The sequence below is a fragment of the Balaenoptera ricei genome, chromosome 2 (genome assembly GCF_028023285.1).
Source record: "Balaenoptera ricei isolate mBalRic1 chromosome 2, mBalRic1.hap2, whole genome shotgun sequence".
NCBI lineage: Eukaryota > Metazoa > Chordata > Mammalia > Artiodactyla > Balaenopteridae > Balaenoptera > Balaenoptera ricei.
The window spans coordinates 185,299,644-185,323,461 of record NC_082640.1 but is presented as its reverse complement, the minus strand read 5'-3'; the positions used below and the strand labels follow the sequence as shown (position 1 = coordinate 185,323,461).

The 23,818-nt window shown below is 49.5% G+C and overlaps 1 protein-coding gene and 1 pseudogene across 8 annotated transcripts in view; both read right to left on the bottom strand.

Moving 5' to 3' along the window:
• Nucleotides 1-23,818, bottom strand: part of TECPR2 (tectonin beta-propeller repeat containing 2) — a 99,628-nt gene that overhangs the window by 54,362 nt on the left and 21,448 nt on the right. For all 8 annotated transcript variants that reach the window (XR_009501023.1, XR_009501024.1, XM_059915035.1 and 5 more), the window contains exons 3-9: nt 23,497-23,625; nt 22,984-23,115; nt 18,355-18,512; nt 9,352-9,664; nt 6,748-6,880; nt 3,474-3,791; nt 1,260-2,233 (exon numbers count right to left, since the gene is read on the bottom strand). Coding sequence is in view for 6 of the 8 variants with exons in the window: in XM_059915035.1 (XP_059771018.1) it covers nt 1,260-2,233; nt 3,474-3,791; nt 6,748-6,880; nt 9,352-9,664; nt 18,355-18,512; nt 22,984-23,115; nt 23,497-23,625 (2,157 nt within the window). In the remaining 2 variants the exon portion in view is untranslated. The remainder of the gene's footprint in view (nt 1-1,259; nt 2,234-3,473; nt 3,792-6,747; nt 6,881-9,351; nt 9,665-18,354; nt 18,513-22,983; nt 23,116-23,496; nt 23,626-23,818) is intronic.
• Nucleotides 10,458-12,699, bottom strand: LOC132360851 (mitochondrial import inner membrane translocase subunit TIM14-like; annotated as a pseudogene).

The window sequence follows — 23,818 nt, the reverse complement described above, 5'->3', positions numbered from 1 at the left end:
TGCCCCCTCACCTAGGACTTTTCTAAAGTTCTGGCCTAGAATGCCAACTGCCCACGCCCTCGGCCTCAGCTGCTCGGCTCCTGCCATGGTTGGTGGGCACCGCACGCCGCCTGCACTTTGTTCATCACCATCGCCCGAGTCCCACTCAACTGGGAGGATCTGCACACGTGTCCAGGACTCTGAGATCCACGACTGCCTGTCACGGGCACTGCAGTGTCCCCAGCGCCTGACGCAGAGTCTGGCCGCCGAAGGCACTCACGAAAGGGTGAATGTGCGGAAGACTGAGTGAAAGGGCATTTTGTCTTACAACAAGTAAGCAGGACGTTTCACTTTCGAGGCAGGACAGACAGCACAGAGGTTTGAGAGAGAGGGCCCTGGGCCACCCTGGCCCCACTTGCCATGCGACCTGGTGAAAGCCATTTAACTGTCTGAGTCTCCACTTCCTCCTGTGAAACGGGAGCACCTAGTTGGTGGATTTTGTTTTTAGAGAAGTATATGAGTTAAACTTGTGAAGTGTTTAGCATGGCACCTGGCACCTGGTGAGAGCTGCCCCAATGCCACACATCATTAGGACGGAGAGAATCCAGAGGCACATCTGGGGAAGCACACATGGCTATAAGTTCACACGCATAACCCACACCTCACATCCACTTAGCAGGAGGGGTTACAATACACAGTTTTGAAACCAAATACAGCTAAATAATAATTACTTGCTAAGGAAATCACTTATTTATATACAATGACCAAGGATAGCTAATAAGCGTCTCTTAACTGCAGTAGACCAGGCAGAACCCGGCCCAGGAAAGCCGACCCGCGGAACCCGGTGTCTCCGCAGCCTGCAGGGGAGCCCGGGCGCCACCGTTTGGAGGCCAGGCAGACACGGCTCCTCGAGACGCGCGTCTGAGGGCAGCGCCTGCCCCTCCACAGGTGGACGGGCCTCTCGCCACTGGTTTCTGGGAGCGGCCCCCAGGCCAACCCAGCCGTCCTCTGGGATGACTAGCACTAGCGGCCCGTGCTGGGCCGGCCCCGCCGGAATCAACAAGGAGAGGCTGCTTTTGTTGGTAAAGTGGGTAACTGAGCAGGGGTGACAGGTCAGCAGGAGTCCACGCCATTCTAGATCCCTGCGCTGGAAATCCCCCAAAGCCAGACTTCCAAACACCTGGCATACAGGTTTTACAGTAGGAATATAATTTCTTTGCATAAACAGAAAAATATAATCAGTTTGCCAATGATTTCCCTTAAGAAAGGAGCGCACATACCTCCTCTGACTTCAGCAGCCCGGGCTCGTCTGTGCCCGGCGGGCGCAGGTCCTGCAGGGAGCGGCTCCCGGCCAGCTCTGTCACGCTCGTCTCCGAGGACGAAGAGGGCAGCCCGTGGGCATAGATGTCCTCCTCGTCACTGGACGTCAACGCCTGGTCCCGTGAGGGCTGCTCACGGGCGCTGGCCACCGAGGCAGAGACCCAGCGAGGCCGTCGTCCTCCTGTGCTCCCCAAGTCACATTCGGATGCAACCACTGCTTGCTGGCCTGTGTCATCGTCAGTAACAGTGTGCCCGGGACTCGAGCCGAGGTGGCCTGGGGCCCCCAGGTGCCTCAGGAAGCCCTGCTCTTCACTGGGCTCCTCAGCTCTGGTCCCTGGAAGCCACCGCTCAGCGCCAGGAGCCCAGCTGAGGCTGGAAGGCACCGGGGGTGAGCCCGGGAGGGGGGCTTCCGGAAGAGTGCTCTGGGGCTCAGCAGGCTCCACGCCCCCCGCCTCCCGGGCCTCCGCTGAGCTGCCCTGCTCTCGGCAGGGTGACTGTGCGCTCCCTGGCCCACCGCTCACGGGACAGGGCTCCTCTTCGAGTTCCGCGATGACATCACCCCCTTCCGCGTCCTCCCTCGGATGCCAGGGTAAACTCAACACCCTGCTAGGCGGCTGCGTCTCGCCTGCGCCGTCACATGGTGGGATTTCGGTTCTTCCGTCACCTTCTTCCTTCAATGAGTCAGGGGCAGGGAGGGGCACCTCCAAGACACTAAATGTTTCGGGGTCGCTGTATTCTGGCAGGACACTGTTGGCCTCACCGCTGAGACTGCACTCCTGGTCAGGAGACCCTGTGCTGGACTGATCCACGATGCTGCCCAAACTCGAGGTGGTGGACAGCAGGTCCGTGTTCAGGGACTGGGGGCTATCGCCAGGACACTCCCAGCAGGGAGTCGATTCAAGGGAACTGGGGCAGGTAGTCCCGCTTCCACCTTCTGTTTAAAAGAAGAACATTTAAGATTAGGCATGAATCTAGTAAGACACTAACTAAAAAACAAAATTTTGGCTTAAGATAAAAGCATTTTAAATGAAGGATATCTAATTGGTGAAGAATAAATCTCTTAAGTACAAATTATCCCAGTGCAGGGATGTTTTAAATGGATGCAAATACTGTACACAATGATGGGCTCTGAGGCCTCCTTCAAGAAATGTTAACTGGGGCTTCCCTGGTGGCGCAGTGGTTGAGAATCTGCCTGCCAATGCAGGGGACACGGTTCGATTGCTGGTCCAAGAAGATCCCACATGCCGCTGAGCAGCTGGGCCCATGAGCCACAACTACTGAGCCTGCGTGTCTGGAGCCTGTGCTCCGCGACAAGAGAGGCCGCGATAGTGAAGAGGCCCGCGCACCGCGATGAAGAGTGGCCCCTGCTCGCCACAACTAGAGAAAGCCCTCGCATAGAAACGAAGACCCAACACAGCCAAAAATAAACATAAAAATAAAATAAATAAATAAAAGATTACTATTAAAAAAAATGTTAACTCAGAAAAACAAAGGAACAAATGGATCACAGACCAATTTCTTTTAATGATTGAAATGCTAAGGGATCTGATAACATTTTCCTTCAATATCGCAGTGATCTTTAGCTAGAGAGGCTCAATAGGCACCAAGGAGTAAAAAATTTTTAAAAATTCAGTGTTAAATCCCATATCTGGGAATTCCCTGGTGGTCCAGTGGTTAGGACTCCATGCTTCCACTGCCAAGGGCCCAGGTTCAATCCCTGGTTGCGGAACTAAGATCCTGCAAGCCATGCAGTGCGGCCTAAAAAAAAAAAAGAGAAAAGAGAAAAAAAAGCCCATATCTGATGACATACCTTACACTAAACATAAATTGATCCATCTAAAGATTTCCATGACCTTCCTTCCAGGTTCATAGACTCTCTGGTCTAATAAATGATGTACATGAATAAACTGAAATTTTTACTTAAATATTGAAAAGTATAACACCCAGCCCTGTTAAGCAGGGTGGTATGTTACATATAGTTTAATGCTTTACGTGTGTGTATAATGTATAAATATTTCACAGTAAAACTCCTTCGAGGAGGAAAGACATCCGCTTTCTGTGCTTTCCAGCGAACGGGCAGTGGTCACTCGGCAAGCAGCAGCCTTCCCAGAGAGTTTGGTACAAGGCCCCACGGGGGCGGAAGGAGGTCGTGTGTGCTCGGCCGTGGATGGTACCTGTCTTCTTCTTCCTCTTCTTCTTCTTCACTTTGAGAGGCTTCACAATGAGCTCTTGGTCGAAGTCCTCCGAGCTGATCACGCTGAATCTCTTCGAGGTGAGCTGGCTGCTCTTGCCCAGCTCGGGAGCTGCCTGCGGCCCGGAGCCGCTGTCGGTGGAGTTGAGCGAGCTGCTCCGGCTCCTGGGCTCGCTGGCCACGGAGCTGGCCACGGAAGAGCCTCTGAGCCTCGTCTCGGAAGGCGTGGCCCCCGGCGGCTTCTCCGCACGCTGCCCATGGACTTGCTCTGGGCATCCCGACGTCTCCAGACCGTCCCGCACTGAGAAAGAAGAGTCAGTTTTACCATGGTTACTGGAGGGAAAGATGGAGTGCTCTTATTAAGGTTTGCCAGCCCTAAATACCAGCCTGCTAAATTCAGAGAAACCAGCGAAACTAAAAGAATTGTACAACAGGTTCCAACACATGGTTTTTGTTCTCCAGGAAGTTCATGTATCAAAATCAGTAAAATAACTCACAGCAGCTGTCTTTTGTAAATAACTCAAAGTAAGGGACTATCATAAGGTAGAGCATTTCTCACTTCAACTCACAAATAATATATAAAGGTGAGATGCCTATTAAAAAAGGGCTTAGAAAAAAAAATAATAATAAGGAAGAAAAAAGGGCTTAGAGGGAATTCCCTGGTGGTGCAGTGGTTAGGACTCCGTGCTTTCACTGCCGGGGCCCCCGGGGTGCAGCCAAGAAACTACTCCAGGGGCCTTTGAAAAACACACACGTACCTATAATGAAAATTCTCGAAGTTCAAGGAGGGAAAGGTAATTTTTCACTAGCGCAAACTCAAAACAGAGGAGTTCATTACAGGGGTCCGTGTGCGAAGAGAGAGAGCAGAGCAGGACTGGCAGTGGGATGGTGGGTCCTGGCGCTCTGTCCCCACCTCCATGGACACGTCTTCCTCTCAACACGACACCAGGAGGTTCCAGCCACAGGACCCTCAACACAGGACTGGGGCCCATTTTGATCCATCCAGCCATCCTTTTGTTACCGAGTACCTACTGCGTGCCAGATGCGTTCTAGGCATGGAGACACGGCCCTCACCCAGACGGGTGGGCATTCCTGCCTCGACCAGGGGCCACGAGGGCCGCCTGCAGGCTCCGGAGCACACAGTGGGGACGAGCAGGGCAGGGAAGGGACTCGCAGAAGGTCACACAAGATCATACAGGCAGATCTTGGTCTGGAGCTGCACCGGCCAGGACAGTAGCCACCAGCCGTGTAGCTATTTAAATTCAAATTCACAGACATGAAACAAAACTTAAAATCCAGTTCCTCAGCTGCACTCAGCACATTTCGAGTACTCGGCAGCCACGTGTGGGCAGTGCAGTTACAGAGCATCTACACGCCTGCAGGAAGTCTACTGGCCTCGTGGCTCCTGGTCACTTCTCCCCTGTAAGCGGCACTGCCCCTTGGTGACACTGTTAAGGCCCCCAGCTCACAGGCTCAAGAGTAGAGCTCACTCCCTTTCTATGACAGTTACGACCCTGGAATGATGTTCGCCCCAACTTGCCCTCTGTGACTTAAGAGGTAATTCACTCTCTTCTTGCCATCTCTTGGGAGATTATAAATTCAGGACAGAGACAGCTAGTACTTCATTTTCTTCTTTTTGAGGCTAAACATCTGGCTAAAGTGAGGCTGTTTTTTATATTCTCCAAGCAGCCAAACCTCATATTCTAACGTTTAAAAGACAAACGCTATAGCCGTGTCCCAGGCAGGCCGCTCCCTCCCGTGCTGGAGGAAGGGAGCCCCACTTCCTGCCCAGGATCCCCGCTGCCTCTCTTGCGGTCACTCAGACATCAGCTGATGCTGGTCAGAGTAGAAACACCGAGGATGGCCCTGTGGCCAAGAGACCCGAGGGACGCAGTGGCGTGCCCACAGCCATGGCACAGGGCGGGCCCTCCTGACTAACCTGGCGAGGCAGGGGAAACAGCGGCTGAAGCAGAAATCTGGACGGTGACTTGGGGCTTGTCACGCACTACCCCAATCCTCAATTTTCTAATCTGTGAAAGGAGGACACCATTGACTAACATGCTAGGGTCTTCTTCAAACCATGTGCTGTGTTAGGGCCACAAGGTGAGTCACGAGAGCCTTACAATCAAAAACCTAATCTTTTGTACGGTAAGTGGTAAGTCAATGACTGTGAAGTCAAGGAGCAGCAGGAAAGGGGCCCCCAGGAACGCGGTGAGGAGAGACTGACTCAACTACGGCAACTGGAAGAAATTAACAGAAGCGCAGCGATACCGACCGAGTCTTGAATGATGAGGGGGAGGGGTGCAGAGGGCAGCACCCGAGGAGGGCAGGCCTCGTCGGGGAGACCCAGGCAGCAGTGTCAGGACAGGGGCACAGCGAGCGAGGGAGGGCCAAGGCCGCTCCAGCCCCAGGGAGGAAGGCGGCCTGGCTGGGGAAAGGCGGGGGCAGGACGCCTGTGCAACTGCCTGGTGAACTTCAGAGGCCCCACAAGGCGCTGGCATCTGTGGGCACCGCCCTCACCTCGGGCATCGGGCCCTCCCGCACGGGGCTGTTGGAGGACTGGACGGGATGGTGAACGTTAAGCGCTTAGCAGAGTCTCTGGAAGATGGCGAGCACAACTCAGCGATGACAAGGCGGGGAGGGGCAGCGGGGCAGGGGCCACACGGCTGTTGTTGGGACCACCAGGAACAGACACATAAAGTACCATGGCCGTGTGCATGCACGGCAACACAGAGTGAGGTTCTCTGCTCATTAGAATTTGGGCTTAAATATGAATTACCAAAAAAAAAGTCAAAAGCACAGAGAATAGTCAATACTACAAGGAAGAACTATGTTAAAGGTAAAAAAACGTGTCCCAGGTGACAGATTGAAATGTTCTAAAATCTTAGGCATCAATCCCACAGGCTGTCTCAGAGTGTCGGACGGAGATCAGTCAGGTGGGCGTCGAGTTCTCCTTCCTACTCACCCAACCTCCCCAACCTCCAGACCCACAGAAGCAACTCCACCAAATGTGAGACCCTGGCTGATGTAAGCCTGAAAGCAGGTAACCTTCAAGAAAAATATCACAAACCATCTTTTCAGAATCAAAGGAAACCCTCTGAACACCTCGTTTCGAAAAAGCTACAATCATTTAACTAGCAAAAAAATGGTACGTTTTATACATCACAAACTGTAATTACATACATTTTATAACAAATTTTGTAACAAATACATTTTATAACAAACACATTTTGTAACATTTTACAACAAATACAAACCTATTGATGCTAGTCCTTCAGGCCTGCTTGAAATTCTTATAATGTTCCTGTCTCCCTTTAAGAAAAATATTTCATTTTCTGTGCAGGAAACAGACACGATATCACCTGATCCTTCCAAACCAGCAATTGTGGCCTGTCCAAAAAAAAAAAAAAAAAAAAAAAATCACAAAACCAGGCAATAGTAATAGTTCAAATCGTACAAGCATGTGTAGGAATCCAAATAAGTCAAACTGCTCTTCGTTATCATGACTTTTGAAACTTAGAGTAATTCAATCCAAAGTTAGGTAATATCTGACGGATGTGTGACCGAGTCGTACCCCCTGCCAGTAAATTTATGAGACTGAGCGAGCAGTCTCTCCCCGCCTCTCGGCCACCCTCTGAACCGGTCCCCGCCTTGCTCCCCACTCCCTCACTGCCCTCATCTGGCTTCAGGTGCATCAACTGGCCAGTCCACCCTGTTCCTCCACGACATCCCGCGCTCTGCTTGAATTCTTTTCCTGACCCTTGCTCACTGGGAGAGTTCCAACTTGATTCTGAGGCCGCCTCCTTGGGAAGCGTCCCTGACAAGCTCACCCTCCTCAGCAATGCCCAGGACTCTTCAGAGCTCGCAGCACTTTACACAAACCCCCACCTGGCACATCTCTCCTGGGCTGGAATGTGTGCTGGCAGGTCTAGGTCCCCTACCGTGCGGAGTCCTGTGGGAGAAACTAGTAGGCACTGCAACCCTTGGTTTTGAATGAATAAGTGAGGGAGGGAGGATTCCCCTAACGTCACCTGAAAGCACACAGCAAACAAAACACAGGACATCCCTGACTTAAGAAAAAATTCTTGCTTCTCAGTCAACAGTGCAAATAAGAGACTAGTTCATTATAGAAGAGAAAATGAGTCTAAGTCCTTTGTAAATTCTTAATAATCCTGACAGTAGTTTGAAAGCTTTCCATCATGTTGCCATGTTCAGTCTGTCTGCTCATGACCAGGTCCTCTGTCTCCACTTCTCCATCTATAAGATGAAGTTAATTATACCTACTGGGGAAAGCCCTGGGTAAGTGCTCAGAAGAGAGGAACTGATGTCCAGTTACACCGCATCTTGACCCCGCCAATTAACAAGTGCACATTAAGTTCAAAGAGTACCCAGAAAAAGAAGAAAAGCTGTGTTCTCTACACCTGGGGAAGAATACAAAAATGTCTTTCAAAACGTTCCTTAAGAAAAGAAACAAACTCAGGGCTAAAAGGCACCTTGGTGATTCCCTAACCCAACTCACCAGTCCCCTCCCCATGTTCCAGGTAGGGAAACCAAGCCAGGCAGATGAGAGACTCCTGGTTATAGGTAGAACCAGACCAGAATCTCCCAGGAAGAAGAAAAAGGTCAGTTTTTCTTTCTACTAAACCAGTAGTACCAGGCATGGCTGATAACAATCATTAAGAAGCCTTGTAGACGAATTTCATTTTCTGTTCACACAACTAAGAAAACCCTTTGATTTCTACAGTGAAGCGCTGCTTATAAAGAAAAGGGCGTCTGTTAGAGGCCTGCTGACTTCAAGAAGGAAGAACGTGAGCAGGATGGGGGTGGGGCGTGGGGTGAGATGACTTACGAAACAGCAAAAGCTCTGCTCTTAAGAATAAACTGAAACTACACAGTTTTGGTTTTTTTTAATTCCTAATTCCACCCCTGTTGGCAATAACCTCTTATCATCCTGATTTAAACAGAAATTGTTTCCTACCATGATTTAATAATGCTGGAAAAAAAAATAACGCTGGAAAGTTGTCCAAATACATCATTAAGTGGGGAAAAAAATGGCAAAACAATGTGGCTCCATTTGGGTAGGAGAAATAAGGGTAAAAGAACAGGGTGGAAAGAAAGCTAGAGAAAGAGCCCCCTGCCCAACTCAGCGCTGCCCTGCGGAGGCCTTGGGGAATGAGTCCCTATCTTACTGTTTCCATCATGTTTGAGTTTTCATTTAATACGCTCACAGTGGGCTTCCCTGGTGGGGCAGTGGTTGAGAATATGCCTGCCAATGCAGGGGACACGGGTTCGAGCCCTGGTCTGGGAAGATCCCACATGCCGCGGAGCAACTAGGCCCGCGAGCCACAGTTACTGAGCCTGCGCGTCTGGAGCTTGTGCTCCGCAACAAGAGAGGCCGCGACAGTGAGAGGCCCGCACACCGCGATGAAGAGTGGCCCCCGCTTGCCGCAACTAGAGAAAGCCCTCGCACAGAAACGAAGACCCAACACAGCCATAAATTAATTAATTAATTAAATTTTTTTTAAAAAATGTACTTTAAAAAAAAAAATACGCTCACAGTAATTTGGTAGTCAGAAAACACGTGATCCAAAGAAATTATAAAGAACAAGTTTAATTTTGTGCTTAAATAAAACACACACTTTCTTAGCAGGGGACAGGACTATGAATATTTAAACCAAATATTTTTTCAAATCTACAAAAACAACCAAACCTTCATTTGGATTCCTTGACTGGCCCCATGGAAAAAGCAAAGCATCAGAATCAACACTGTTCCTCCTATCATCTGAGAAATGAAGCAGAATAGTCTATAAACATTCTCTTGCCTCTAGACACCAAAGATGTGGTACAATCACTTTACTTACCTGGTTGACAGTGTCTAGAAGATAAATACTATATTCATTCCAACTCAACACCCAGCCTTCTTGAAAGAAACATGAAACAATCCCCAGGTGTTTCTCGGGAGAGCTGCAACTTCCCTTTTCAGAGGATTCCAGGCGCGGGTAAAGCTCGAAAGGCTTGACTCCTCCAGCAAAGACATCTTTTAAGATAAACGTGGCCTGAACGGTCCCATGGATGTCAGCCTTCCACAGCCGGAGCCCAGGCCGTGATGCGTACAAGGTTAGATCGCTTTGCTTACAAAGTCCTGGTATAAAACAAGCACCAAATTTCCCAGTGCTGAAATTACAAGAAAAAAAAGGAGGAAAGAAAGAAAGAGAATGGACTGATTTAAAGTGCTAGCTGTCAACCCCTGATATTAACTCTAACAAGAATTTCTGGACTAAGCCAAAACAAGATTGATTCTTTTTCGAACCCTCTCCTACAGTGTGTTTTTTGGTTAACTGAACCGCCTGGCCAGCCCTGAGGCCACAGAGGAGCCGGTCTCTGTCGTGCGCCCCCTGCAGCACGCTCAGAAGTGTGCGCCCCGCTGAGCACACACTCCGGTTACTGCACACAGTGTATTTTTTTTTTAAAGCATGCTGTTACAGTTTTTAATGTATGAAATCTGAAACAATTTAGATTTATCACTGACAAAGTGATAAATACATACCTAGATCAATTTCTTAGATTAAGTTGTGGCTAAATTCACTTTTAAGTTCAAGGTTCTAAGTGACTGGGGGGGGGGGGGAGTCCTCTGTACCTTGAACAGCCTTCTGTCCCGATGAGATGAGCCCCTACGATAACAACCTGTGCTAATTCCATCATATTTATCACATTGTACTTTAATTACCACTTTATCAGTCTCCCATCAGCTTGGGGATTCCTTCAGGGAGAGACTATGTTGTTCACTTTGTCTTGAAATAGGTACCAAATTATTTGACAAATGAGTAATGAACAACATTTCAAATGGCATGCATTTATCCATAATTATTGAGTATTAACCTACAAATATTCTATAATCCGATTTTAAATCCTCAAATTTATACCAAGGCTTTGATTTAGCTTATGCTAATTTTTTAAATGTGTAGCTTTGAGGCATTTTATTGTAATATGTACCAGCGGTACTCATATACATAAATGAGTAAGAACTTAACATTCATCATACATTTACTTCATTTTTTAGCTTGACCTTCTAGTAAATCTTTAGCTTCATTGATTTTGGCTGCTATATAAGGAGATCCTCCCTTGTCTGAGTGATTTAAAAGCATAATTCGTCGATGAGCATCTCTTATGTTTCCCTTATTGGCAGTAGGGCTTACACCTAGTATTAATGCTGCTTCCCGTTTTGTCATTTTGGGTTCAAACCCACCTCTGTAATAGCCACCACTGAAGGCAGATTTCGGTAGACTTTGAACAACTTGTTTTACCTGAGGCTCCGTATGCTTCACGGCTTGCAAAGCGTGACCCCCTGCAAATCCGGCAGCAGCAATGGCCAGTCCAACCGCTACCACTGTACTGGCGGCGATTCCCGCTCGGCTCCCCGGCTCCACCTGGAGCACGGCGCATCCCACCCCGCCAACTCTACGCCTCTACCCTGCACACAGGGCTTTATCTCCACTCTCCTTTAATCCTCAACACAGCCCTGTGAGGCAAGTATCACGACTCCCGTTTCAGAGAAGAGGAAACGGAGGCAGAGGTGACAGAGCCAGGACTGACCATCCTCTCCTGCTCTGAAATTCTGTTCCTTCTAACATCTGACTGCTGTGCTCATCCCAACATCCCAGTGAATGAGCTTCAGGTCCAGAATTGGGGCAGCGCTTTCAGAATTTCTCTTAAACCCATCAGAGGGACCAATCTCCATTCTAATCCTCCGGCTTGGGGTTTTTTTTTTTTTTTTCTTCTATTTTTAATATCATGAAATATCTAACACGAACAAAAGAATATATATGCTTGGAAGCCTAATAATGAAATATACACCCAGAAATCCATCCCTCAACTTTGGAAATAAATCGGTAGTCACATCGCTGATGCTCTCTGGCTCCAAGAGTCCCTGCCCACTCCGCTCCCCGTGTGTGAGCCCTGAATTTTGTGTTCATTATTCCCTCGCTTTTATCGATAGTTTAACCACATACCTACGTGCTCCTAAACGCTACATAATTTAGTATTGTTTGCCTTTCATTTGTATAAAAATAATAGTATGATGCTATTTGCATCCTTTTTCAACTTGCTTTTAACTTAACATAATATTTCTAAGATTTATCCTTGTGGATAAAAAAAAAAGCTGTAGCTTATTCATTTCCACTGCTATAAAGTGTTCCACAATTTATTCACCCTCTTGTTGAAGGGTATTTGAATTATCTCCACTTCGTCGTTTTGAATAGTGCTCATTATGAGCATTCTGCAAATAACCTCCTAGTACAAAGGTGTAAGAGTTTGTCAAGGATATTTCAGAAGTGGAACTGTTGGATTGTTGGGTAACTGCTGGGCTGTGGAGTAAAAGCAGATTCAAGTTTGGAAGACAACTTCAAACTTTTTCCAATGTGTTTACACCAGCCTATACTCTCATCAGCAATCTGAGTTCTCATTGCTCCACATCTTTGCCAAATCTCAGACGTCCACCAGAGTTCAAATATTAAAAGAGTTTCAGTTTGGGGGCTTCCCTGGTGGCACAATGGTTAAGAATCTGCCTGCCAATGCAGGGGACACGGGTTCGAGCCCTGGTCCAGGAAGATCCCACACGCCATGGAGCAACCAAGCCCGTGCGCCACAACTACTGAGCCTGCGCTCTAGAGCCCGTGAGCCACAACTACTGAGCCCATGTGCCACAACTACTGAGCCTGTGTGCCACAACTACTGAGCCTGTGCTCTAGAGCCCGTGCTCTGCATCAAGAGAAGCCACAACAATGAGAAGCCCGCACACCACAACGAAGAGTGCCCCCCGCTCACCGCAACTAGAGAAAGCCCACACAGCAACGAAGAAGACCCAACGCAGCCAAAAATAAATAAATAAATAAATTGATTGATTTAAAATAGAGTTTCAGTTTAACCCTAAGTCCTGCTGATTCTCTCTCCAAAGTATTTCCCTGATTTTGAACGGTAGAAAGAGGACTGGCTTTAGGTCGACACCTGGGCTCAATTTCCAGCCCTGACATTTAATGGTTACGTGGTATGGGTCTCAGTTTCCTAGTCTGTAAACCAGGGATAATAATTCCCATCTCAAAGGTTGATGTGAGGACTGAATGACAATCTATGAAGACACAAAAAAGCAATGCTTGTGACACTGTAAGTACCGACAAACGCTCAACTGCCTCAAATTCTACCCCTGTTACCATCGTGTGCTCCTGTGGGTGGGTGCTGGGCCCTCTCCTCACCCTCACTGCACACACAGCACACCCGACCCCCAGGGAGGCATCCACAGGGCCCATCTCACAAAGGCACGCAGATAAAGTTATCTGGGTGTTTCTCTGCACTTCAGCATCTCACTACACCCCTTTGGCACCTCAGTAACTAAATCCTTCCAGACAAGGTCCAAGGAGGACACTGAATATCGAATTCAGCTTTGAATTGAAGATTGTTAGACTAACCAAGAATCAAAATCATTAGACTAACCTAACACTGTAGATGGTTCATGGACAGCTCCATAATCAGCATCATGTTCTGATTATTACCTCTAGTGATTTGTTCTACAAATCTTGTCTAAATAGAGACACCCAAAGGAACTCTGGCACGGTAGCCTATAACCTCTTCCTCCTGCCTTTCCTGTCAAATCAATTTCTATTTGGTGATCCAATTTTCAAATCTATTTTCCTTCTACTAATAAGTCCTCTTAAAAATCTCTTGTCGGACTTCCCTGGTGGCGCAGTGGTTAAGAATTCACCTGCTGGGGCTTCCCTGGTGGTGCAGTGGTTGAGAATCTGCCTGCCAATGCAGGGGACACGGGTTCGAGCCCTGGTCTGGGAAGATCCCACATGCCGCAGAGCAACTAGGCCCGTGAGCCACAATTACTGAGCCTGCGCGTCTGGAGCCTGTGCTCCGCAACAAGAGAGGCTGCGATAGTGAGAGGCCTGCGCACCGCGATGAAGAGTGGCCCCCACTTGCCGCAACTAGAGAAAGCCCTCGCACAGAAACGAAGACCCAACACAGCCATAAATAAATAAATAAATAAATAAATAAATAAATAAAGAAAGAATTCACCTGCTGGACTTCCCTGGTGGCGCAGTGGTAAAGAATCCGCCTGCCAACACAGGGGACACGGGTTCGAGCTCTGGTCCGGGAAGATCCCACATGCCATGGAGCAACTAAGCCCGTGCGCCACAACTACTGAGCCTGCGCTCTAGAGCCCGCAAGCCACAACTACTGAAGTCCGCGCGCCTAGAGCCCGCGCTCTACAACAAGAGAAGCCACTGCAATGAGAAGCCCGTGCACTGCAACGAAGAGTAGCCCCCGCTCGCCGCAACTAGAGAAAGCCCGCGCGCAGCAACGAAGACCCAACACAGCCAAAAATAAATACATAAATTTATTAAAAAAAAAAAATCTCCCATCACTTCACCTTAGGTGACTAAAGCGTTCATTTTAACAAACATTTAGTGAGCTCCTGCACCATGTAAGAGACTACACGCTGCAGGCAACGTGAAAGATGCATAAAAAGAAGGTCTCGGCCCTGTCTTAGAACGTACTGCAGCAGACGTACGTCTGTGAGGTGCCATCTCTGAGGCTCAGAGGGCTGCTCGAGGACTACAGACAAAGGGGACACGTTTGACTGGGGCATCAAAGGCTACACCTTGGTCACGGAGTGGACAATGCCCAGGCTGAGAAAGGGGAGCGGGCGCTCTCGGGAAGAACAGGCTGAGCAGGGGCCTGGCGTGGGGCTGGCTCTGAGGAGCTGCTGAAATGGTCGGGAGCGGGTTGGGAGAAGGCAGTTAAGTTGGGGATAACTAGCTACAGCCGGGTGCAAACTGTCCTCCACCCCAGACTCGGCCACCACCTGCCTGCAGGGTGATTCTGCAGCACTTGCTGATGTCATTCTGAATCAGACACAAAAACTCCAACTTTTAAGGTCTAAGCACTGCAGGATTCTAAAATCATAAACACATTAACTTAGCTTCTTAATTTTGGTGGAGATGATTTCTAGAAAAACCATTGATGACTTCAAAAGACACCTTAATTCCCTTTATGAGCCACATTAATATGAAAGAAGTGTTGCTGGTGATCAAATTCTAACCAGCAAATGGTGTGTTCTAACTTATGTACAATAATGCTGAGCACAGACAGAGAGCCTGAAACGGGAGAACGAGCCAAAGCCGGACAGTCATCTCCACAGCCAAATGCCCAAAGGCCACCAGACGGGCACGATGTGGCTCTGGCGGGGGCACAGGCTCCACACCCCACACCCGGCCCGGACTGCAACACACAGGTGCTGCCGACCCGGGACGGTCCTCCCGACTGGACCGCAGGACACAGCGACAGGCACGGGGAGGGCGCCAACACAAACACAGAGGAGAACCGAGACGCAACACACGTCTGGGGATGGCTGGGGACTTTGAGATTCTCTGGGAGAAGCATACACGCTGTCCTGTCCAACCTGAGGAGGTTCACAAACTGGGTCAGGAGAGGACGATCTTGTCTTCTGGCACTCCCTGCGCCCGTCCCCGAGCCCGGCTTCCCCGCCGGCCCACAGCAGCCGCCCAACGCGCCGCCACACGCTCCATCCAACCTCTCGCCAGCCCACGGTCCCCTCCAGGCAGCCCCTAGTTCTGCGTTCCCGTCTACAAAAAAAGAGGCCTGTCTACGCTCGCTGCCCACTCCCCCTCCCTCAGCCCCTCCAATGCCACGGCCTGTGCCCCACGAAGGCGGGCACGCGCGGCCGCCACGTTGCCAGAGCCAAAGGTCCAGCTCAGCCCACCTCTCGGGGCCGATCAGCGGCTCCGACACGGCTCTCCCTGACATGCAAGCAATGGAGTGCCCCAGAATGCGAGGCCTCCCCACTCCCTAGTGACACTCACTCCCCAGGTGAGCTCCTCCGTCCCAGAGCTTTGAACACTGTCTAACGGCTAACGGCCCCCGCGTGCACAGCTGCGGCCCCACCTGCTTCCCGAGATCGGCCGCAGCTCCTCCGCCAGCCTTCTCGACACCAGGAGCCGGCAGCCCCGCCTGGCCAAGCGCTCAGGCCACCGTCTCTGAGGGAGCCTCTCTCTCACACCCCGGAGCCGACACAGCCGTCGGCTCTGCCTTCAAAGCGTCCCCACCACCCCGGCCCGGTGTGAGGCCCTGAATCGCCCGGGAGCCCCTGCCAGCCTCCCTGAGCAGCTGCCCTCGCCCCCCTCACGCAGCAGCAAGACTGACTCCCCGGGTCAAGGCCGCTCCTGACTCCTGATGGCACTGGCATAAAGCAGCCCCTGAGCAGGGCCCACAGGACGGGCCGCCCCCAGCCCCCCCCCCGCCCCCCAGCACCTGGCCTGCGCTCCTCAACCCTTGGTACAGGCAGTGCTTCTGCCGCGAGGGCTTCTCTGAGGCGGTTCTCGCCGCCCCTCCCATCCTCCCTCAGGAATCTGCTCAGGCTCCCCCCGCCTGCCTACCCTAAACACACACCCGCTGAGGCAGGCATCCTCGCTAGCTCCATACCCGTTTATTACTACGGAACATTCTAGAACATATTTAACATCTGCCTCCCTCACAGGAACGTGAGCTCCTTAAGATCAGAGCTCTTGTCCCCCTTGTTCACAGCTGTCTCCCCAGACTGAGAAGGGCACCTGGCACAGAGCAGAGACTCAGGATCTTCCAAGGTTGAATGAATAAACACTCTCCCTGGGTGACCTCATCTGAGGCCAGCGGTCTCAATGTCACCTGCATCTGGTGACCTCATTTCCACTTCTGGCCGAAACCCCTTCCCTGAGTTTCCGACCTGTGTGTGTTACGCTGGACCGTGATTGCTGCTTAGTTACCTAACAGGTGTCTCAGATGCAGCACCCCCAAGACAGAACTCCTGAAGCCCAGACCTTAACCCTGGTCTTCCCAGCTCAGTCAAATGGCTTCACCAGCTGTCTAGCTGCTTTAGCCAAGGGCACGGAAACCCTTTCTTGTTCCTTTCTCCCCGTCGCCCCCTACGTCCGATTCACCCCATTACCCCTCCATCCCCCTCCCCTCTCCTCTCCATTCCGGGTACCCAGGCGAGGCCTCCGTGCCACTCCCGGGCTCCTGCAGCAGCCGCCTCACTGTTCCCTGCCTGCCCGTCTCCAAGTAGGTCTCCAGGCAGATCCAGGGTAGCTCAGACAGTCCTTCTCCTGCCTGAAGCCCCCCACTGGCTTTCCGTCTCGCCTAGAATAACTCGGGTGACAGCATCCCTCGCCCCGGGCTGGCTCAGGCCCTCCTTTCCAGCACCCGGCCCACCACTCCGCAGCCACCCCAGCCCCCTTCTGGCTCCTCGAACGTTCCAGGCCCTGGCCCGATCCAGGGCCTTGGCATCTGCTGTTCCCCGAGACCAGAACGCTCTTCCCATGCTTTAGGCTTCAGCCCACAGATCTTTTCCCCAGAGGCCTTTCCTGACCATTCTGTCTAAGAGAGGCCCTGTCCCCAGCCGACACCTCACCCTGACGTTGCCTCTATAGCACTGACCGCAGCCTAGACCTTTACCTTACTTGAGGGCAGAGGCCCGTCCCCTGGCTCACCGCTGTCCCACCGTGTGCCACCCAGAGGGACACTGTTGCATGGCGCACCACTTCCAGGAGGCAGACATGGCTGACATCCTTCTCTAACCACAATCTAACACGGCACACGACAGACACAAGCCTTCAGGACACAGAGGTTAAAAACGTTTCCATTCATTCTGTCATCCCTCACTTGTCTAATACAGCTCCCTAGGAGAAACGGGCCCCATTTATCTGTTTCTGCATCCTGAAACGGTGCCTGGCAAGAGTATGCTTCTAATGCAAGCTGCCGAAAACCTTGGCTACACAAACGCACCAGGAGAGGTTCACGCAAGGTTGCTCAGGTTTCACACAGGAGGTTAGAAAGCCAGGTTTGAAGAGAAAGACTGTTGGGTATACGATCCATGTGGAGGTAACTGGTTTTTAAATCTCTCTTTTTACACTCCACCTTCCTTCCAAAAAGACACAAGGCAGTAAGACACCGACAGACAAGCCAGGACGAGACGTCAAGCAGAAGAGTGGGACCCTGGCAGAGGGAAAGTCACGACCAAGTTCTGCACAACCACTAAGCCCAAGCTACAAATTCTGCTGAGTGTTCCAGGGGCCAATAGGGAGATTACTGTTATAAAAACACCAAATTGTTGGTGGAATTAAGGGGGTATTCAGCGTGGAAAGCAGAAGCCAAAGGGGAAGCGCGAGTGTCTTTTAATAGCCACGGACCGCCAGGCAGAAAAAGAATAAACTTGCTCTGTGCTGCTGCAAAGCCCGGGACACAGCACAACGCACGCTGAGAGGACCGGAGGCTGGCACCTCCAGCACCACCAGCCGGCCCTCACTGACGCCCGCCCGCCCGCCTCCCAGCCGCCGGCTCCCCACTCTCCCCCGCCGCGCCACCCAGGCCCCCGCGCCCCCCCGGCCCGCGTGCCGTCCTGCCCCTCCGCCTCTCCCCCGGGCGGGCTGGGCCTGGACCCGCTGTTCGTCCAGGGAGGTCAAGCGAGGGGCCCTCTCCCAGCCAGCAGCCCTGACCCCTTCCAGACCCGTCCCGGCCCCAGGCCGGGCTAGAGCCCACGTGAACTCTCCCCGCGCCCCCCACTCGGCTCCACAGCAGCTGACACAACCGGTAGCACCTCCCCTGCTGAGGTCACTCCGTGTTCACGACGGCCGGCGCGCGGAGGGAGTGAGGAGCGAGCTCCCACCCGACCCTGAGCCTGACCCCTGACCCCTGACCCGGGCCGTGGAGGAGGGGGCCCGCCGGGAGCGGACTGGAGCAGCCACACGTGGCGGGCAGGCTGGGGACCTGCCTGGAGCCCCGTCACCACGAGCCTCGACAGCAGTGCTGCTCACCTTTTCCGTGGCTGCGCTCCGATCTGCCGGACAGACTTCTCCTCGGTGTGGAAGAGCAGACTCCTCTGCGCAGTCGAGACGAGCAGCACCTTCTGGCTGTAGTCCAGCTGCACGATGGAAGCCGGCTCCTCCAGCACCAGGCGGGAGTGGCAGACGCCCTGCGGAGAGACGCCAGGTGAGGCCCGCCGCGCGGCGCGCTCCAGTGACCCGCGCCAGCCTCACAGCACTGGCCCGCGTCCCTCCTGAGCCCGCGTTTCGGTCAATGTCTACCTTAAAACGAATGCTCTAATTCTCACCGGATCCAGTGTCAACCCACTGCAATGAAATTATTTGCAAAAGTCCTCACTAATGAGAAAACAGTCAGGGTTACCATCTATGTCAGGCTACATCAAGTTGGCCAAGGAACATTTAAAAATTCTGTATAATTTTTTTAAAATGTTCTCAGTACACGGTTCAAAGAAGAATCCATAAAGATTAAGCAGAAATATGTTGCACCATGTGTATTATTAATTCCAACAGAACACAATGGGACTTTCTGTAATATTATTGTGACAACGGTCAAAGTCCACACCGCACTCCGCCCCCACAAAGAGTTCAAAGCAATCGTGGGGAAGTCATATCCTTGCCTACTGAAAGGGTCAGAAGAAACAGGTTAGAAAGAAATTAAAATGGTATTAAGTATATTGAAGAACAAAGTAAAGTTCTAGAAGGCATTTTACTGCTAACACAAACTACATTTCTTGGTGTCAAATATCTGCTCCTATAAGCCACTCTTCTCCTGAACCCGTTTCTTTAATTGTTTAGAAATACTGATGCGACGTCATAGGCCTTTGCAGGGAAAGAGGGAGCAGCAATCAGACCCAGTGGTAAGATCTACACACAGTACAATTCACCCTGTTTGGATGTACAAGGCTACGCATTTCGACCAATGCATTCAGTTAGGTAACCGCCAGCACAATCAAGACAGGGAAATCCCCACTACCCCGCAAACACCAAGGACATCAAGCCAGATTTCCCTCCCACCTTTGCAGTTATGCAGACTGTAGCTTTTCAGTTTTTGACTTAGCTTGTAATGGAATTAAATTTATTGTACCGTATTGTGCAAAAACACACGTCTTTTTTGCAAATCTCATGAAATACCTGTGTCTTCAAAAAAAAAAATGATCAGAACCTCAATAAAGCTGGGAAAAAATGATCTGTATGCTAAGGACAGTGCTTTCTGCACGTGATTTTTCTCTCCATTTCCCGACATCATGCATGAGCAGTGTCCCCTCTGTGCAACTCAGGCTGGGGGAGTGACAGCAGGAAAGTACAAATATGGGGACCCTTAAAACCTTAACAAAATGTTTTCCTGGAGAGTAGCAGTTCTCAAAGTGTGGTCCACGGTCCCTGAGGGTCCCTAGGACCTCTCGAGGTCAAAACCATTTTCATTATAATACTAGGTTTTATCTGCCTTTTCCACCAAGCTGTGGTTTGTATTGATGGTTGGTAGAGCTACTGAAAGCTCAAATGGGCCCAAGGTGAGCAGGGCACCAAAATCCGGTAGCTGCCACGGTGCCCTCAGCCACTGTGCACTTGCAGCAAAAACATGAATTTCACTTCAGAAGGTCTTTGATGCAGGAAAATGATAATTCCATCTTATCCTGACCCTTGTGTATGCCTATCTTTGTATTCTGTGTGACAAAACAGGGCATGCACGCAGCCCTCCTGCTGATGCTGAAGTACTTCGGTTCTCTCAAGGAGGAAGCACTTGTGCGATTGTATAAGCTGGGAGCTCAACCAGCTGCTTTTTTTCACAAAATACATTTTTACTTGAAATACTATAATTATTCAAACTTGGGTATTTGGCAGGCATTTTCTCAGAAAGAACAAAGTGAGCCTGTCAATTCAGGGAAAATAAGTGATGGTATTTGTTGCTGATAATAAAATGCAAGTTTACAAGTGAAGATTAGAATTTGAAAACTTGTATCCACCCTTGTGAACCTGACAGATTCCCAACAGCTAAAGACTTTTCTCATCAGAATGATGGCGATATTAACAAAGGTGCTTTCTTTGATATTATATAATTAAATGTTTCAACATTTGGAAGATGTGCATCACTCAGTAGATCAATATTTTCCAAGTGATCAACGCACGATGTTACAAAATCACACGTGGGTCAAGGAGCCATTCTAAGTGCAAGACAGACCAATGGACTTCACTGTAACAGAGTGAGAAAAATTCATCTGTATGCTTTCAGATTTCATGTTGTAACCAACCTTTAAAGAAACCACCATTAGTCAATTTGGGGATGTGATTAAAGAATATCCACAATTCTCTGGAAGGGCTATTAAAATACTCCTCCTGTTTCCCACTACATGTCTGTGTGAGGCCAGATTTTCTTTACGTACTCCAACCAAAACAATGTATTGTGACAGACTAAATGCAGAATCCAGCTGTCTTCTATTAAGGCAGACATTAAAGAGATTTGCAAAAATGTAAAGCCATGCTACTCTTGCAAACAGCAGTAGAAGTTTTGTTTTGCTTTGTTTTTTTTCAGCCACACCGTATGGCCTGTGGGATCTTAGTTCCCCGACCAGGGACTGAACCCAGGCCCTCGGCAGTAAGAGTGCGGAGTCCTAACCACTGGACCACCAGGGAATTCTCAGCAGTAGTTTTGAAAATAGTTATTTTCACAAAAGTATGTTATTTATGTTAACATATAATGAGTTCATTATTTCAAAATAAAATTAATAAAAATTTTTTAATTTCTCAGTTTTAATTTCTAACATAGTGCACTCAGTAGATATAAAACCCATACAAACAAAACCTCTTTGGAATCCTCTTTTTAAGAGTGTAAAGTGCAAAGGCGTCTTGGGACCAAAATGTTTGAGAACTACTGCTAGAGAACATTCGTAGAAGACAGGCCAGTCTCGGATCAGAGGGACTAAAAGTCACCCAGCTAGTAACTGCTGAATTCCTAGACGCACTAGGAATGACGGCTACAAATAAGAAAACGAAAGGACTGCGCCACCAAGGAGTTCATTCTAACTGAGCAGAGGTATGACAAAACAAAGCACAGGCAGGCATAAAGCCACACGCGCAATGGGAGCACACCCTAGGTTTGAAGTTGAGCTCTGTCAGGCATCAGCTCATGACTGGATCCCTTGGAGCCTGGGTTTCTTATCTACTGACTGAAGATCAGCACACACAGCTTAGGGCTCTGTTGTGAGGCTTAAATAAAATGACAAATACGAGGGTGGGGCTAGGTTCCCTGCTGCCACCAACCCTCCTCCTTTCCCACCACTCTCTCCCACACAACCAGAGCTTGGCTGGGGCGAGCTCACCACCCACTGGAAGCACTGGCCTCCGTCCACAGTGTGGACAGAGAATACTGCCCGCCACACGGATGAACAAAGGATGCTGCAGCTATCAGCCACGGCGGCCGCCCCCAACAGTGCAGCTGAAGGGGTTCAGGACGCAAGAGAACAGGATACTTACTGGCCCTAGACAGTTAAGGTGTGTATCAAAGGAATGATTTCAATGAGCCCAGACTCTGGTATCTTCCCATACATAGAAAAGCGCTGAAGTCATTAACTTGAGATGTTTGTTTTTTCTTTAATTAGCAGAAATCTTGATGTTCAACTACCTGGTTTGTTTTTGCAAAACTCCTATATATCCTGGCTCTTCCCTTATCTCTTTGGAGCAGTCCCTCAGAGTCATGTGAGAGACTGTCTATCGGGCTTAAGTCCTCAGTAAGTCCGATGAATAAAAATTCTCGACTTTTAGGTTGTACTTTTTTTTTTCAGTCAACAATAGTCATGACTGTGAAACGCTTCACATCCTCCTACAAACTCTTCAAAGAATTAGGTTTGATAGTGGCTACTTTTCTAACTGGTAGCAATAGAAAACAGGAGAATGAAAAAAGTGTATGTTCCAGAAGAAACAAAGGCCAATTCTTTAGATACAGAAGTAGAAGCTTATAAAGCATTAGAAAAGCCCTTGAAAGAAAATGTTACAAACAACAGTTGAGATTAGAAAGGGACAATGGGGGCTTCCCTGGTGGCGCAGTGGTTGAGAATCTGCCTGCCAATGCAGGGGACACGGGTTCATGCCCTGGTCTGGGAGGATCCCACATGCCGCGGAGCAATTGGGCCCATGAGCCGCAATTACTGAGCCTGCGCGTCTGGAGCCTGTGCTCCGCAACAAGAGAGGCCGCGATAGTGAGAGGCCCGCGCACCGTGATGAAGAGTGGCCCCCACTTGTCACAGCTAGAGAAAGCCCTCGCACAGAAACAAAGACCCAACGCAGCCATAAATAAATAAAAATAAATAAATAAATAAAAATTTAAAAAAAAAAAAAAAAAAGATTGCCACTTTCTCACTGTGTCCTCACATGGCCTTAAAAAAAAAAAAAAAAAAAAGAAAGGGACAATGGGGAGTTCCTGGTGCCCTAGAGGTTAGGATTCCACACTTTCACTGCTGTGGCCTGGGTTCAATCCCTGGTTGGGGAACTGAGATCCCACAAGCCAACCGGCACGGCAGACAAAAAAAAAAAAAAAAATAGGGACAATAATCAAGAATTCAAGTTGACCAACTACTATAATTTCTCCAAATATAAGACAAGCTATATTTCTGAAAATAATTTTACCTGATCTAGATCCAGAGAAGAATAGACAATTTTCCCTTTGTCATCTCCAGAGAACAATTTCATTCCATTGGGGCTCCAAGCCAGAGCTGTTATGCTATTCTTGTGAATACCAGTGACGTCAAATCTCCGAAGCTATGAATAAACGATGAAAATACACACAAGAAAAAGACAAGGATGAACACTGTGAGATGTGAACAAGGTGGTACGCAATCCCTCCTGTTTATGGAAAAGCTGATGTTCCCAAGTTGTTTCCACGCAAAAACCTGCACGAGGGTCCACCTGACTATTTACCTTTAAAATTTACAGAGAAGAGCCAGAGAATAGTAAGCAAAATTACCCATATATGCTTTTTGCCAAGTGTCATACCAGGAACAAAAAAGTCATCTAATTATAAAGAGCACAGAGTGAGGCTTTTCTGAGCAAGTATTTTCTTGGCAGAAGAGGACTCCTCATTTTAAAAGACATGAGGAATTTGCCAAGAAGTCAAGAAATGCTAAAATGATTAGTACCTACCTGTTTATTTCTCCCTGGCAACGAGGATACGAGTTGAAAGACTGCAACCCTCCCAGAGGCTGTGCCTGCAGCCACCAGGTCATCGAAGCAGCTCAGCAGTTTCACCACCGTGATGGATTCCGTTTTCCCCTGAAAGAGGAAACATTCAAAAACAAATGGGCCATAATTCAAAGAGTCATGTACCACAATGTTCACTGCAGCGCTATTTACAATAGCCAGGACATGGAAGCAACCTAAGTGTCCATCAACAGATGAATGGATAAAGAAGATGTGGCACGGGCTTCCCTGGTGGCACAGTGGTTAAGAATCCGCCTGCCAGTGC